Genomic DNA, 12,082 nt, shown 5'->3' with positions numbered 1-12,082 from the left:
AAAAAAAAAAAAAGTCCAGGTACAGTGGCTCACGCCTGATTCTCTTCTGATACTGTTTATCTTTTTGATTACTTCCACCATCTTTTCTTTTATTTATTCAACATATTAAATGTAGTTTAGGCCAGGCGTGGCAGCTTATGCCGGTAATCCCAGCACTTTAGGAGGCTGAGGCTGGTGGATCACCTAAGGTCAGGAGTTTGAGGCCAGCCTGGCCAACATGGTGAAACTCCATCTCTACTAAAAATAGCTGGGCATGGTGGTGGGCACCTGTAATCCCAGCTACTCGAAAGGCTGAGGCAGGAGAATCGCTTGAACCCAGGAGGCGGAGGTTGCAGTGAGCAGAGATTGCACCATTGCACTCCAGCCTGGGCAACAAGAGTGAAACTCCATCTCAAAAAAAAAAAAAAAAGCAAGAATGAATGTTGAATTTTTTAAATGCTTTTCTTGCATCTACCATGGTGACCAGGCGCTTGTCTAACTGCAGTCAGTGTGGTAAGTCAGTGATTGATCCCGCTGGAGGCAGATGAGTCTGTGTTTCTGGGGTGGGCCCAAGGTGGCCGTCATCCTTTTTGTATCTTGCTAGATGAGTTTATATTTGGTGTGGGATTTTGACAGGGGTCTTGGTGGGTGATTCTGTTCCACACTGTTCCTTTCTTCTGTCCATGCTGGATTTTGGTATCAAAATCATAACATGAATATTATACAGAACTTGCCAGTGGAGCTGTTTGGGCCTGGAGGTTTTTCTGGGGAGAGTATTTTAAAATTATAGCTCAATTTCTTTAGTAGCTGTAGGACTTTCGAGCTTTCCTTTCTTCTAGATTGGTTTTTCTATTTTTTTTTCCATATTGGCATAAAGTTATTCAAATATTCTTTTGTTTTCTTTGTATCTAGCATTTGTGGGATGCCCCCCACAACCTTTTTTTTTTTTTTTTTTTGAGGGGACAGGGTCCTGCTGTCACCCAGGCTGGAGTGCAGTGGCTCAACCTTCTGGGATCCAGCAGGCCTGCCACCTCACACACGCCAGCAGCCCTGGCTAACTAAAAAAAAAATTTTTTGTAGGCCCAGTTTGGTGGCTCACACTGTAATCTCAGTACTTCGGGAAGCCACGGTGGGAAGATCACTGGAGTCCAGTAGTTCTGGATCAGCCTGGGCAACACAGTGAGATCTGATCTACACTACACACATGTGTAGATCCAGAGTCATGTAGAGCCAGTTGTGTGGCCAGGCTGGTCTTGAACTCCAGGCCTCAAGCAATGCTCCCTCCTTGGCCTCTCAAAGCCAAAGATTACAGGTGTGAGGTACTGTGCCTGGCATTATTTGCTGCTTGCATTATCATTTCTTCTTTGACCCATGAGTTATGAAGAAGTGTATTTCTTAATTTCCAAACGTGGTAGTTTTCTAGTTATTTTAAAAATTACTGATTTTTTTTTTATTGCATTATACCCAGGAAACTTGGCCCTTATCAGATCAGATTTTTGAAACTTGATCAGTGGCCAGCTTGTGATCAGCTTTCGTAACCGTGGAGTGCTTGAAAACACTGTGCTCTCCGTAGTTGGTGGAATCAGTGTTTGTACAGATCTGTCAGATAAAACGTATACGTCCTGTGCTCATTCTACATCCTGCTGACCTGCCACTCCCTGAGGGAGGTGTTAGAAATCCGCTGACAACAGACTCATCTGTTCCTCCTGTAGCTTTGCCAGTTCTGGAGACGTGGTCTTAGGGGCACAGGACATGCGGTTCGTCTCTTCGTTCTGGGAAACTGAATCTCTTACCGTGATGAACTCACGCTTTATCTCCAGCATTGCCCGTTGCCTTGGTGTCTGCTTTGTTTATTACACAGTGATGCTAACTTACTTTTCTTTAGTGTTTGCCTGACGTGTTGTTTTTCCTCCTGTTACTTTCAGCTTTTCTATCCGTAATGATTTAGACGTGTTTCTTGTGGACGCCCCCGGACAGGTTTTTCGCGTACTTGTTTGCCGTCTCGAATGAGAGCGTTTGGCTGCCGAGCAGGTCCTGCGGCCCGTTATTTGGGTTTGTGTACTTCACCCTGCTCTTTGTCTCTCACTTCTTGTCTGTTTTTTTCCTCTGGTTTTTGCTCTTCTTGTGGTTTATGTTCTTTGTCATTTAGCTTTTTGCCATTTACTAACTGTTGGTGGTCACCCTAGCAGCATAGCGGGCGTTTCTAGCCCTCCGGGTTTGAGGTTAATCAGAGTCACTATCCTCCTCCCAAACAATGTGTGATGGTGAATTCTCTGTGTCCGCTTGGCTGGGCCCTGGTACCCTCGTTTGGTCCAACTCCAGTCTGGATGTTTCTGGGAAGGCATTTTTTATGTGTGATTAACATTTAAATCAGTACATGTGTTGGGTACGGGAGATCTCCCACTGCGGCGTGGGTGGGCCTTACCCAATCCGTCGAAGGCCACAAGCACAAAGGAAGAGGGGATTCTGGCCCAGATGGAGACTCGAGCTGCAGCACCAGCTCCTGCTGGGATCTCCAGCCTGCTGACCTGGACTTCAGATTTTAGACTTAGCTCCCTCAGTCCCATGAGTCAGTTCATTAGAATCAGTGTCTGTCATCTGTGTCTCAGTGTGTCGCTCTGTCTTTCTCTGTATCTTCCTCTGAACACGTACGATCTCACTGTCTTGCTCACTGTCTCTGCACACACATCCTGCTGGTTCTGCCTCTCTGGGAGCCCTGATGGCTGCGCAGTGTGAGGACCTCAGGGCCCCGTCACTTTGGCTGTCGTTTTCCCCCCGGTTTATGGTGAGACCCTGTATTTGCGGGCTTCACATCAGATTCAACCACAAAAATAACAATACAACAATAAAAAAATGCAACAATAAAAAATAAAAATGATGCAGTGTAACAGTGACAGACACAACATTTCCATCGTACCAGGCAACGTAAGTAAGCTAGAGGTGATTTAAAGTGTACAGGAGGGGCCGGGCACGGTGGCTTACGTTTGTAATCCCAGCAGTATGGGAGGCCGAAGTGGGTGGATCACCGGAGGTCAGCAGTTCGAGACCAGCCTGGCCAACATGGTGAAACCACATCTCTACTAAAAATACAAAAATTAGCCAGGTTTGGTGGCACGTGCCTGTAGTCCCAGCTGCTTGGGAGGCTAAGGCAGGAGAATCACTTGAACCCGGGAGGCGGAGGTTGCAGTGAGCCGAGGTTGTGCCACTGCACTCCAGCCTGGGCAAAAGAGCAAAACTCCGTCTCAAGAAAAAAAAGTATACAGGAGGATGTGTGTAGTTTATATGCAAATCCCACGCCATTTCCTGTCAGAGACTTGAGCATCTGAGGATTTTGATATCCAAGGCATCCTGTATCCAGGCCCCCAGGGACACTGAGGGGCACCTGCGTGCTGTTTGGGGTGTATTCTGGTTCTGCCTTGTTCAGCCACGCATAACCCTGTCACCATGTTACTGTCCTGATTCTGCGTAGCCAGTCTGCACACAGCCTCTGCTTGAATCTCAGCCTCCAGAATTTTCCCTGGCATGGAAAAATAGGTGACAGAACAGCACAGGTTTTACTTGTCTGGAAATGATTTAGTTAATAAAAATGTCTTTTCCTCAGTGGATTTCAGTGGTTCTGGGTTGACAGTCGCTTCCCAGTGGCAGAGGGGCGCTTCTGTCCTCTCTTCGATGTCTGCTGTTGCCGAGACAGCCTCAGTGCAGGGCAGTTCCCTTCGGGGGGAATGGAGGGGATCCGCTTTTTCTTTCTTTCTTTCTTTTTTTTTGAAATGGAGTCCCACTGTCACCCAGGCTGGAGTGCAGTGGTGTGACTTCACCTCACTGAAACCTCCGCCTCCCGGGTTCAGGCGATTCTCCTGCCTCAGCCTCCTGAGCAGCTGGGATCACAGGTGTGCACCACCACGCCTGGCTAATTTTTGTATTTTTAGTAGAGACGGGGTTTTGCCATATTGGCCAGGCTGGTCTCCAACTCCTGACCTCATGATCCACCCACCTCGGTCTCCCAAAGTGCTGGGATTGCAGGCGTGAGCTGCCACGCCCGGCTGGCTTTTTCCTTCTTGCTACTTTCAGCTCCTTCCGCCCGTTGTCTTTGGGGTTCTGCAGTTTCACTCTGGTTCGGCCGGGTGAGTGTTTTTTACCTGCCTGGCACTTGTTGGGCTTTGGGATCTTGCGGGCTTTAGAAATTCCTCAGCCACCAGAGTCTCTTCAAACACTGTTTCTCCTCCCTCTTTTCTCTTCCTGGAACTCAGTCCAAGCCCCCTTGTTTCTTGTCGGCCGCTACCAGGGTCCCGCCTCCCGCCTCTCGTGTTTGGATGCTATTTGCAGTGTCTCTGGCTTGGCGTTCTCTGCTGTGTGTGATCGGCCGTCAGACCTGTCTGTTAAGGTCTACAGGCCAGCCATGATGCGTTTCACCTCCAGAAGATTGGCATGGATATTTAAAAACTGCTTGGTCAGATTTTGTGGTTTTGTATTTTTGTCTCATTTCTTTACATACGACACCTTTGTGTTCTGTGTCTGGAAATGACAGCGTCTGAGGTATTTGTGGGTCTGATTCTGACCTCGCCCGTGGTGGTTTGTCTTCTTGTGTGTGTGTTTTTGGCACGAGCTCATATTCGTTAGGTCTTTATCTGTAGGAATTATTTGAGGCCTGCAGGGGAGGTGGTTTGCTTCTGCAGTGGGTGGAGAGGGTGAGGGCCCAGGGCCCCTCCCGGAACCTCTTTAATCTGCACGTTCTCACCTGGGTTTGGGACCCGAGGCAGCGTGAGTTTCGGCTGCAGACCCGGGTACAGGCTGGCCGTTGGTCGGGAATACAGTTGGGTGTTGCTTAATGACGGGCATGCGTCCTGAGAAATGTGTCATTAGGTGGTTTCGTTTTGCGCTAGCATCCCGGAGGGCACTCACACCCAGATGGCACAGCCTCTTCCACACCAAGGCTGTGTGGTGTTGCCATTACCCCAGGTGACAAACCATAGCCATCATCCACGTAATGCCGGAAGCAGTTGTGAAATGGTGCTATGTGCCTGAACACAAAAGCTAATCCTAGAAAAGGGACCATAAAAGTACGGTATAAAAGGTAAGAATGCCACACCTGTGTAGAGTGCCCATCACAAGTGGGTCTCGCGGGACTGGAGGTTGCTCTGGCGAAGCTGTGGGTGAGGGGTGAGGGATTGCAAAGGCCTAGGAAATGACCAGACCCTACTCTAGACTTATAAACACTGCCTACTGAGGCTACCCTAAACTGATACTAACAAGTAATTGGCCAGGCACTGTGGCTCATGCCTGTAATCCCAGCACTTTGGGAGGCTGAGGCAGGGGGATCACCTGATGTCAGGAGTTTGAGACCAGCCTCAACATGGAGAAACCCCATCTCTACTAAAAATACAAAATGAGCTGGGCGTGGTGGCCGGTGCCTGTAATCCCAGCTGCTCCCAGGAGGCTGAGGCAGGAGAATTGCTTGGAGCTGGGAGACAGAGGTTGCGGTGAACCGAGATTACACCATTGTACTCCAGCCTGGGCAACAAGAGCGAAACTCCGTCTGAAAAAAAAAAAAAGTAATTGTGCTACAACATGGTGACATCATAATTAAGGTGATGGCAATTTTTCAGCTCCATTTTAATGTTATGGAACCAACATCATCTCTGTGGTCCGGTGTTGGGTGAAACATTGTTATGAAGCATGACTGTATTCACATACTCTGTGGATGCCAGGCATGTGGCTCACACCTGTAATCTCAGTGCTTCAGGAATCTGAGGTGGGAGGACTGCTTGAGGTCAGGAGCTCAAGAGCAGCCTGGTCAACATGGTGAAACACCCCACCGTCTCTGTAAAAAAAAATAATTAGCCAGGCGTGGCGGTACCTGCCTGCAGTCCCAGCTACTCAGGAGGCAGAGGTAGGAGGACTGCTTGAGCACAGGAGGATGAAGCAGTGAGCTAGGATTGCTCCACTGCACTCCGGCCTGGGTGACAGAGGGAGAACCTGTCTCAAAAAAACAAAGCAAAACGAACATTTTCTGTGGATGTGGTTTTTCTCTTTCACAACCAGTCCTCCCTGGGCAAGTCCCTCCCTCTCTGGCCTGAGCACGCGTCTGTGGGGACTGTGGGCGGGGTCCCTGCTGGACTCCCTGCCTCGGGTCTGTTCTTGCAGGGGTGGAGAAATCTTTTTCTGTCTACCCTTTCTAGTTCCCAGCTGGGCTGGACCCTGCAGCTACCGGCAGATTAATAGGAGAAATACAGAGGCTCATCGACACGTGTTTCTTGTCTGCTTGGGAGTGGCCAGGGAATGAGGGATTCTCAAAAGCTGGCTGTGAATTCAGGCCCATGTGGCGTCCTCAACAGTCAAGTTTTAGGGATGTCACATAACAGGACACGGACTGTGAGTCTCCAGAGGCATCTTGGAGGAGGCAGGGCTGGAGCCGCCTTTACCTTTGTGGGTTCTGGTGGAGGGAGGGTCTTTGCCCTTGTCATTCTGTGCTGCTCTTAGGCAGGACCTGAGTCGGGGGAGCCTTTTTGGATCTGCCGCTTCTCCGTTGCCTTTGTGGGAAAACAGCCCTCACCCCAGCATGGCACAGTTGGGGGTGGTGCGACCCGGTTTACCTCTGGGGCTCCTCCTCAGTGTGCAGCTCTGCGTTAAAAGCCACTGGTCTCGTCTGGGCAGCCCTTGAGCTGGTTTCTGGCTCCGTCTCCTGCTGGCCCGGAGGTGGGGCAGGATCCTCACTTGGCTCTGACCTTGGCTCTCCCCAGCCTTTTCTGTGAGCCGTTGCCTTCTTGACCTCTGAGGTCAGAAGAGGAGGTTGTGCGTGGGGTGGGCCAGGGCCAAGGTGTGCTTGGAGAGCCACCACCCTGGGGGCTCCGTGTAGGGTGAGTGGACCAGAGAGGAGGCGGCTGGGAGCCAGGGCTTTGTCTGCAGTGAGCACTGGCTGGGCAGCTCCAGGGGAGATGTCCGTGGGGTGGGGGCGTCCAGATAGAGCTACCATGGGCGCCACTGCGGACCTCTCCATCTGACCAGGTGCTGGGGGTACAGACTGGGAGACTGTCTGGGCTCTTCCAGGTCAGGAGGGAGGCAGTGGCAGGCAGGCCATGCAGTTGCTCATGTGCTCACTCTCCGCCTGGGGAGATGGGAGCCCTGGGCAGAGGGAGTAGAAAGATCGGGGAGAACTTGGGGAAAGAAGCAGGGAGAAGCCAAGGTAGCAGCGGCCCCAGAGGAGGGGTCAGCACGTCCGGGGCGGGTGGCATGAGGGTGAGGCTCAGCCCGGGGTCTGAGGGTTGCTGGGGGGGGATCTTGGGAGGGGCTGTTGGGGGAGGAGTGGGGTTCTGGGGGCTGCCCCGCCCAGCCTGACCTGTGTACCTTTGTCCCTCCAGGAGATGGTAACCTGCACCTCAACGTGACGGCGGAGGCCTTCAGCCCGTCGCTCCTGGGCGCCCTGGAGCCCCACGTGTATGAGTGGACGGCCAGGCAGCAGGGCAGCGTCAGCGCAGAGCACGGTGTGGGCTTCAGGAAGAGGGACGTGCTGGGCTACAGCAAGCCACCCGAGGCCCTGCAGCTCATGCAGCAGCTCAAGGCCCTGCTGGACCCCAAGGGCATCCTCAACCCCTACAAGATGCTGCCCAGCCAGGCCTGACGGCCGCTCCCACTACTGCCAAGGCCCACTGGGGGTCAGCGGATGGCTCTTGGGCAGGAGCGTTGACAGTGGCTCTGAGTGATGAGCCGGCAGTGGGCAGGGGACCAGGCACCTAGTCGGAGGGACTGGGAGTCCACACTGGGGAACTGCTGGACGCAGGCCCTCAGGCAGGAGCGTCTGGCAGAGCGGGGAACGCGGCAGGCTCCCTCCTTTGCAGGGCGAGGTGGGGCCTCTGCGGCCATCTTGGACGGGCCGGGGTGGCGGCAGCTTTGCCCACGTGGAAGCGGGGTTGGGTCTCACTTGCCTGGTGGTGGTCCCTAGCTCTACCTTGCCTGCTGCAGTCTGGGGAGCTGACACTGGGTGGTTCTTCCGCCTATTTGCTGCTGGTTCCCCAGGCAGTGCGTGGGCAGCGGGGGCTGTGGGCAGGACCACGCGAGCCATGATGGTGGGTTGTCGAGATGACCGGAGTGCTACGGCTCTGCTGAATGGAGCCAGGTCCCTCAGGCCGTGGGCGCCCTCGGGAGGGGTGACTGTGGCTTGTGTCTGGGCCTGAGTGACAGGAATGTGTCATTTCCCCATCTTCTAGAGGGCTGCCAGCTGGGAAGACAGTTATCAGGGCGAGCTGTGCTCTGAGTCTCAGGTTCTGCTTCTATGAAGAACATGATGCTGCGGGCGAGGGCTCCGGCGCGGACAGGGGCCTCTGCAGAGTGCGTTTCTGCTCGTCAGCTGCCCTGGGTAGCAGATGGGCTGGGCGATGCAGCTGGATGCACATCTCTTTCTGTCATGAATGTCCAGTAAAAATCTGAATTGGTTACAACCTTCTCTTTGCCTCTGTTACTGGAAATCATCTTGGGAAGCCCGTCACGAAGGGCCTGTGCATCCCGTTTACAACCCCCGGACCACTGGGCCGTGGTGTGGCTGGGTCTGACGCTACTGTGACTCTCACTGTGCCCATCCCCATGCACTGTCCTGGTGGCAGCTGAGCTCCCACCGGCTGCACAGGGCAGGCCTGGACATGGAACGGACACCTTGTAACCCTTGGTGATCCTGGAGGCCCTCGGTGGCTGTACCTGACCAAGGTGGTTCCGTGGGCCCCTCCTGTCTCTGTGGGCATCCAGGATCTCGGATCCCGCTCAGAGGGGGAAATGTACCTCTGGCCCACCGCCCTGCAGAGCCTGCCTGCGTAGCCGGGGCCTCTGTGGATCGGCCACATCCTCCTGGTGGAGGTTCTCGGGGGGTGGGGTGGGGGCCTTTGTCCAGCATGATCTTTTTTTTTGAGACAGGATCTCACTCTGTCACCCAGGCTGGAGGGCAGGGGTACAGTCAGCTCAGTGCAGCCTCAACCTTCTGGGCTCAAGTGATCCTCCCACCTCAGCCTCCTGAGTAGCTGGGAGTACAGGTGTCATGCCCAGATTATTTATTTATTTATTTTATTTATAGACAGAGTCTCACTCTGTCACCCAGGCTGGAGTGTGATCTCGGCTCACTGCAAGCTCCATCTCCCGGGTTCACGCCATTCTTCTGCCTCCGCCTCACAAGTAGCTGGGACTACCGGCACCTACCACCACGCCCGGCAAATTATTTGTATTTTTAGTAAAGATGGGGTTTCACCGTGTTAGCCAGATGGTCTCGATCTCCTGACCTCATGATCCGCCTGCCTTGGCCTCCCAAAGTGCTGGGATTCCAGGCGTGAGCTACCACGCCTGGCCATGCCCAGATAATTTTTAAAATTTTTTTATAGAGATGAGGTCTCCCTGTGTTGCCCAGGCTGGTCTTGAACTCCTGGCCTCCAGCAGCCTCCCACCTCAGCCTTCCAAAGTGTTGGAATTACAGGCCTGAGCCTCTGTGTCCAGCCGATCCAGCATGCTTTTAAGGCACAAATCAGGCACTTTCATGCCCCTCACGCTGGCCCAGCAGAACCAGTGGGTTCCAATGCCTGAGCTACTCCCTGCTGTGCCTGGGGGCACCTGGGGCTGTCCTGCCTCTCTGGCCAAGGCCTGGCTCTGTCCCTGGGCTGTGGCCACTCTTCTGCCATCCCAGGCTGGGTACCCATGGGCAGCCCTACGGTATCTGTTGCACAGAGCAGAACTCAGGCTGCATGGGTGCCTCACATGTGCCCGTGTGCCCCGAGGTCCGCCAGTAACTCCTGCTCTTCCTTCTGACCTCTGGTTGGGGGCTGACCATTTTTCCGCTTGTTCCTCTAGCTCCGCTACCGGGCACATGGTCCCTGCTGGGTAGGCTGCAGGCCAGGGTGAGTTACTGACCTTCTGACCCTGGCTGTGCACCTGCCGTCCTGTCCTGGGTCGCTGCTACTGGCCCAGGGGTGGCTTGGGGGCTTTCAAGTTTCTGCCCATGCCGGCCTCATGACCCCACGTCCCTCCCCTGGGTAGGGACCTGTTATTCTCAGACCTGGGGTCCATTGCCCCCCTAAGGGCCCCCTTCGCCCTGGCCATGGTCTAAATGCTCACTCCTGTTGTTGGAGAGGCCAGCCGGGTGACAGGGAAAAGCCCAGAGCCCCGGGCTCTCTGTGAGAATCTGGGCTCAGCATAGGCTGTGGTACAGAGGCCTGGCCTCACCTGCTAAGGGACACCGGCTGGCAGTGCCTGCAGAGGGCGGAGGAGGAATTCCTCCCTCTAGTGCCCTCTGGACCCTGGGAGAGCAGGACCTCTGTGTCCACACTGCCTGCCGCCGGGCCTCTGGGGACTGGGGAAGCAGACACGGTACCAGGACTGTTGCAGGAGGAAGAGGCTGTGGCTGCTCTTTCCCAGGGATCTGGCTCCAGGAGGCTCCGGTAACCACTGGGCTGGAGCAGACCAGTGCCGGGCACGTCCTGCCAGTGCCAGCCCCGCCGCCAGCCATGGGCACTTGTTCCTGGAGCTCCGTGGCTGGGTCCCGCCGTCTCCACTGCTGCCCTGCCCTGCCATGTTCACCTCCAGTTGATCCAGCAGTGGGGACGGGCTTCTTAGAACGCCCTCAGGCTTTCCTTTTGTGCCTTTAGATGACGTGAAATACAGCACAGCCAGGCAAAGCAGGTGCCAGAGACACTGGCTGGCCCAAGGAACGGCCTGTCTGGCGTGAGGAAAACCCACGCCGCGTAGTGGCTGGGAGGCCGGGAGTTTTCGCATGCCGGAAACCTGCTGTGTTTCTCTACCTAACAGGAAAATCTGGTAAGACCCGGTCACATCCAGGCGGACTGTGTGCCTTGCAACCCGCGGGTTAACACAGGCTCCCAGTGACTGATGCGGGAGAGCTCGGTGAATCTGCGTGAGGCCGCAGGCCTTGGTGCCCCGAGACAGCTCCCCCGGCGGCCACGTGACGGTGTGCGTGGCTGTGGTCAGGTGTGTGCAGAGAGTGCCTCACGGCCCGCCCTCCCAGCCAGAGGCTCTGACAAGGCCTGCGTCCACACGGAAGGAGCAGTAGAGAGCCCAAGTGTGTGGGGAGGAAGGTGGGTTCTGACCCCGTTCTTCTGCAGCGGCTCCAGCTGGGGTTGTTGGGATGGGGGAGGTGCTGAGAGGGGGCCTTTGTGTTTGGATTAGAAGCTGGCGATCCTCACATTAAGACCTCTAAGCTGCTGCAACGTGAGAAGATGTTACACAACCAGGGCCCCTGGGCTGAGGCCGAGCAGGGGGCCAGGCGAGTGGCGGGAAGGGCCCCAGGCAGGGCCAGGGCTGCCTGTGTACAGCAGGGGAGAGGGGAGAAGTTGCGGGCCTGGTGGTCTCAGCCCCAGGGAGAATGGAGTGTGGGGGAGGACACTGCCCGTCCCTTCACTCCTCCAGGACGGCTGGCCCCTGGGGGAGCCAGTTTCCTGTAAGCAGAAGGGCAAGTGGTTGGGATCCAGGGGTGTCTGACGGTTGTGGACTCAGGGCCCAGAGGAAGGGTTTGGGATTTGGGGCTCCTGTGACCCCGCAGGTCCCTGAAGACGTCCATCAGGACCCTGGCTGTGCGGAGGTGCAGGGTCCAGCCCTACAGGGCTTAGCGGGTGTTTTCCCTGTGTGTGGAGATGAGAGATTGTAATAAATAAAGACACAAGATAAAGAGAGAAAGAGAAAGCAGCTGGGCCCTGGGGACCACTACCTTCAAGACGCGGAGACCGGTAGTGGCCCCGAACGGCTGGGCTCGCTGATATTTATTGCATCCAAGACAAGGGGGCAGGGTCAGGAGGGTGAATCTTCTAAGTGATTGACAAGGTGAAGTCAGTCATGTGATTACAGGATGGGGGCCCTTCCCTTTTAGGTAGCTGAAGCAGAGAGAGAAGGCAGCATACGTCAGCGTTTTCTTCTCTGTACTTATAAGAAAGATTAAAGACTTTAAGACTTTCACTATTTCTTTTACCGCTATCTACTACAAACTTCAAAGAGGAAGCAGGAGTACGGGAGGAGCATGAAATGCAACAAAGTAATATTAAAAGCTAATGATTAATAATGTTTATAATCGGCCGGGCGCGGTGGCTCAAGCCTGTAATCCCAGCACTTTGGGAGGCCGAGGCGG

At 54.6% G+C, this 12,082-nt stretch overlaps 1 protein-coding gene across 1 annotated transcript in view; it reads left to right on the top strand.

Annotated features, from left to right (window-relative positions):
• The window catches only part of D2HGDH (D-2-hydroxyglutarate dehydrogenase), a 25,363-nt gene extending 17,371 nt beyond the window's left edge, over positions 1-7,992 (top strand). Inside the window, exon 8 of the mRNA XM_011929532.1 lies at positions 7,335-7,992. Within this exon, the coding sequence (XP_011784922.1) occupies positions 7,335-7,594 (260 nt within the window). The 3' untranslated portion in view covers positions 7,595-7,992. The remainder of the gene's footprint in view (positions 1-7,334) is intronic.
• The last annotated feature ends 4,090 nt before the right edge of the window (positions 7,993-12,082 follow it).

Source organism: Colobus angolensis, unplaced genomic scaffold (genome assembly GCF_000951035.1).
Source record: "Colobus angolensis palliatus isolate OR3802 unplaced genomic scaffold, Cang.pa_1.0 Scaffold82, whole genome shotgun sequence".
NCBI classification, from domain to species: domain Eukaryota; kingdom Metazoa; phylum Chordata; class Mammalia; order Primates; family Cercopithecidae; genus Colobus; species Colobus angolensis.
Note: the sequence above shows the minus strand (reverse complement) of the source record. Positions and strands in the feature narration are given on the sequence as shown.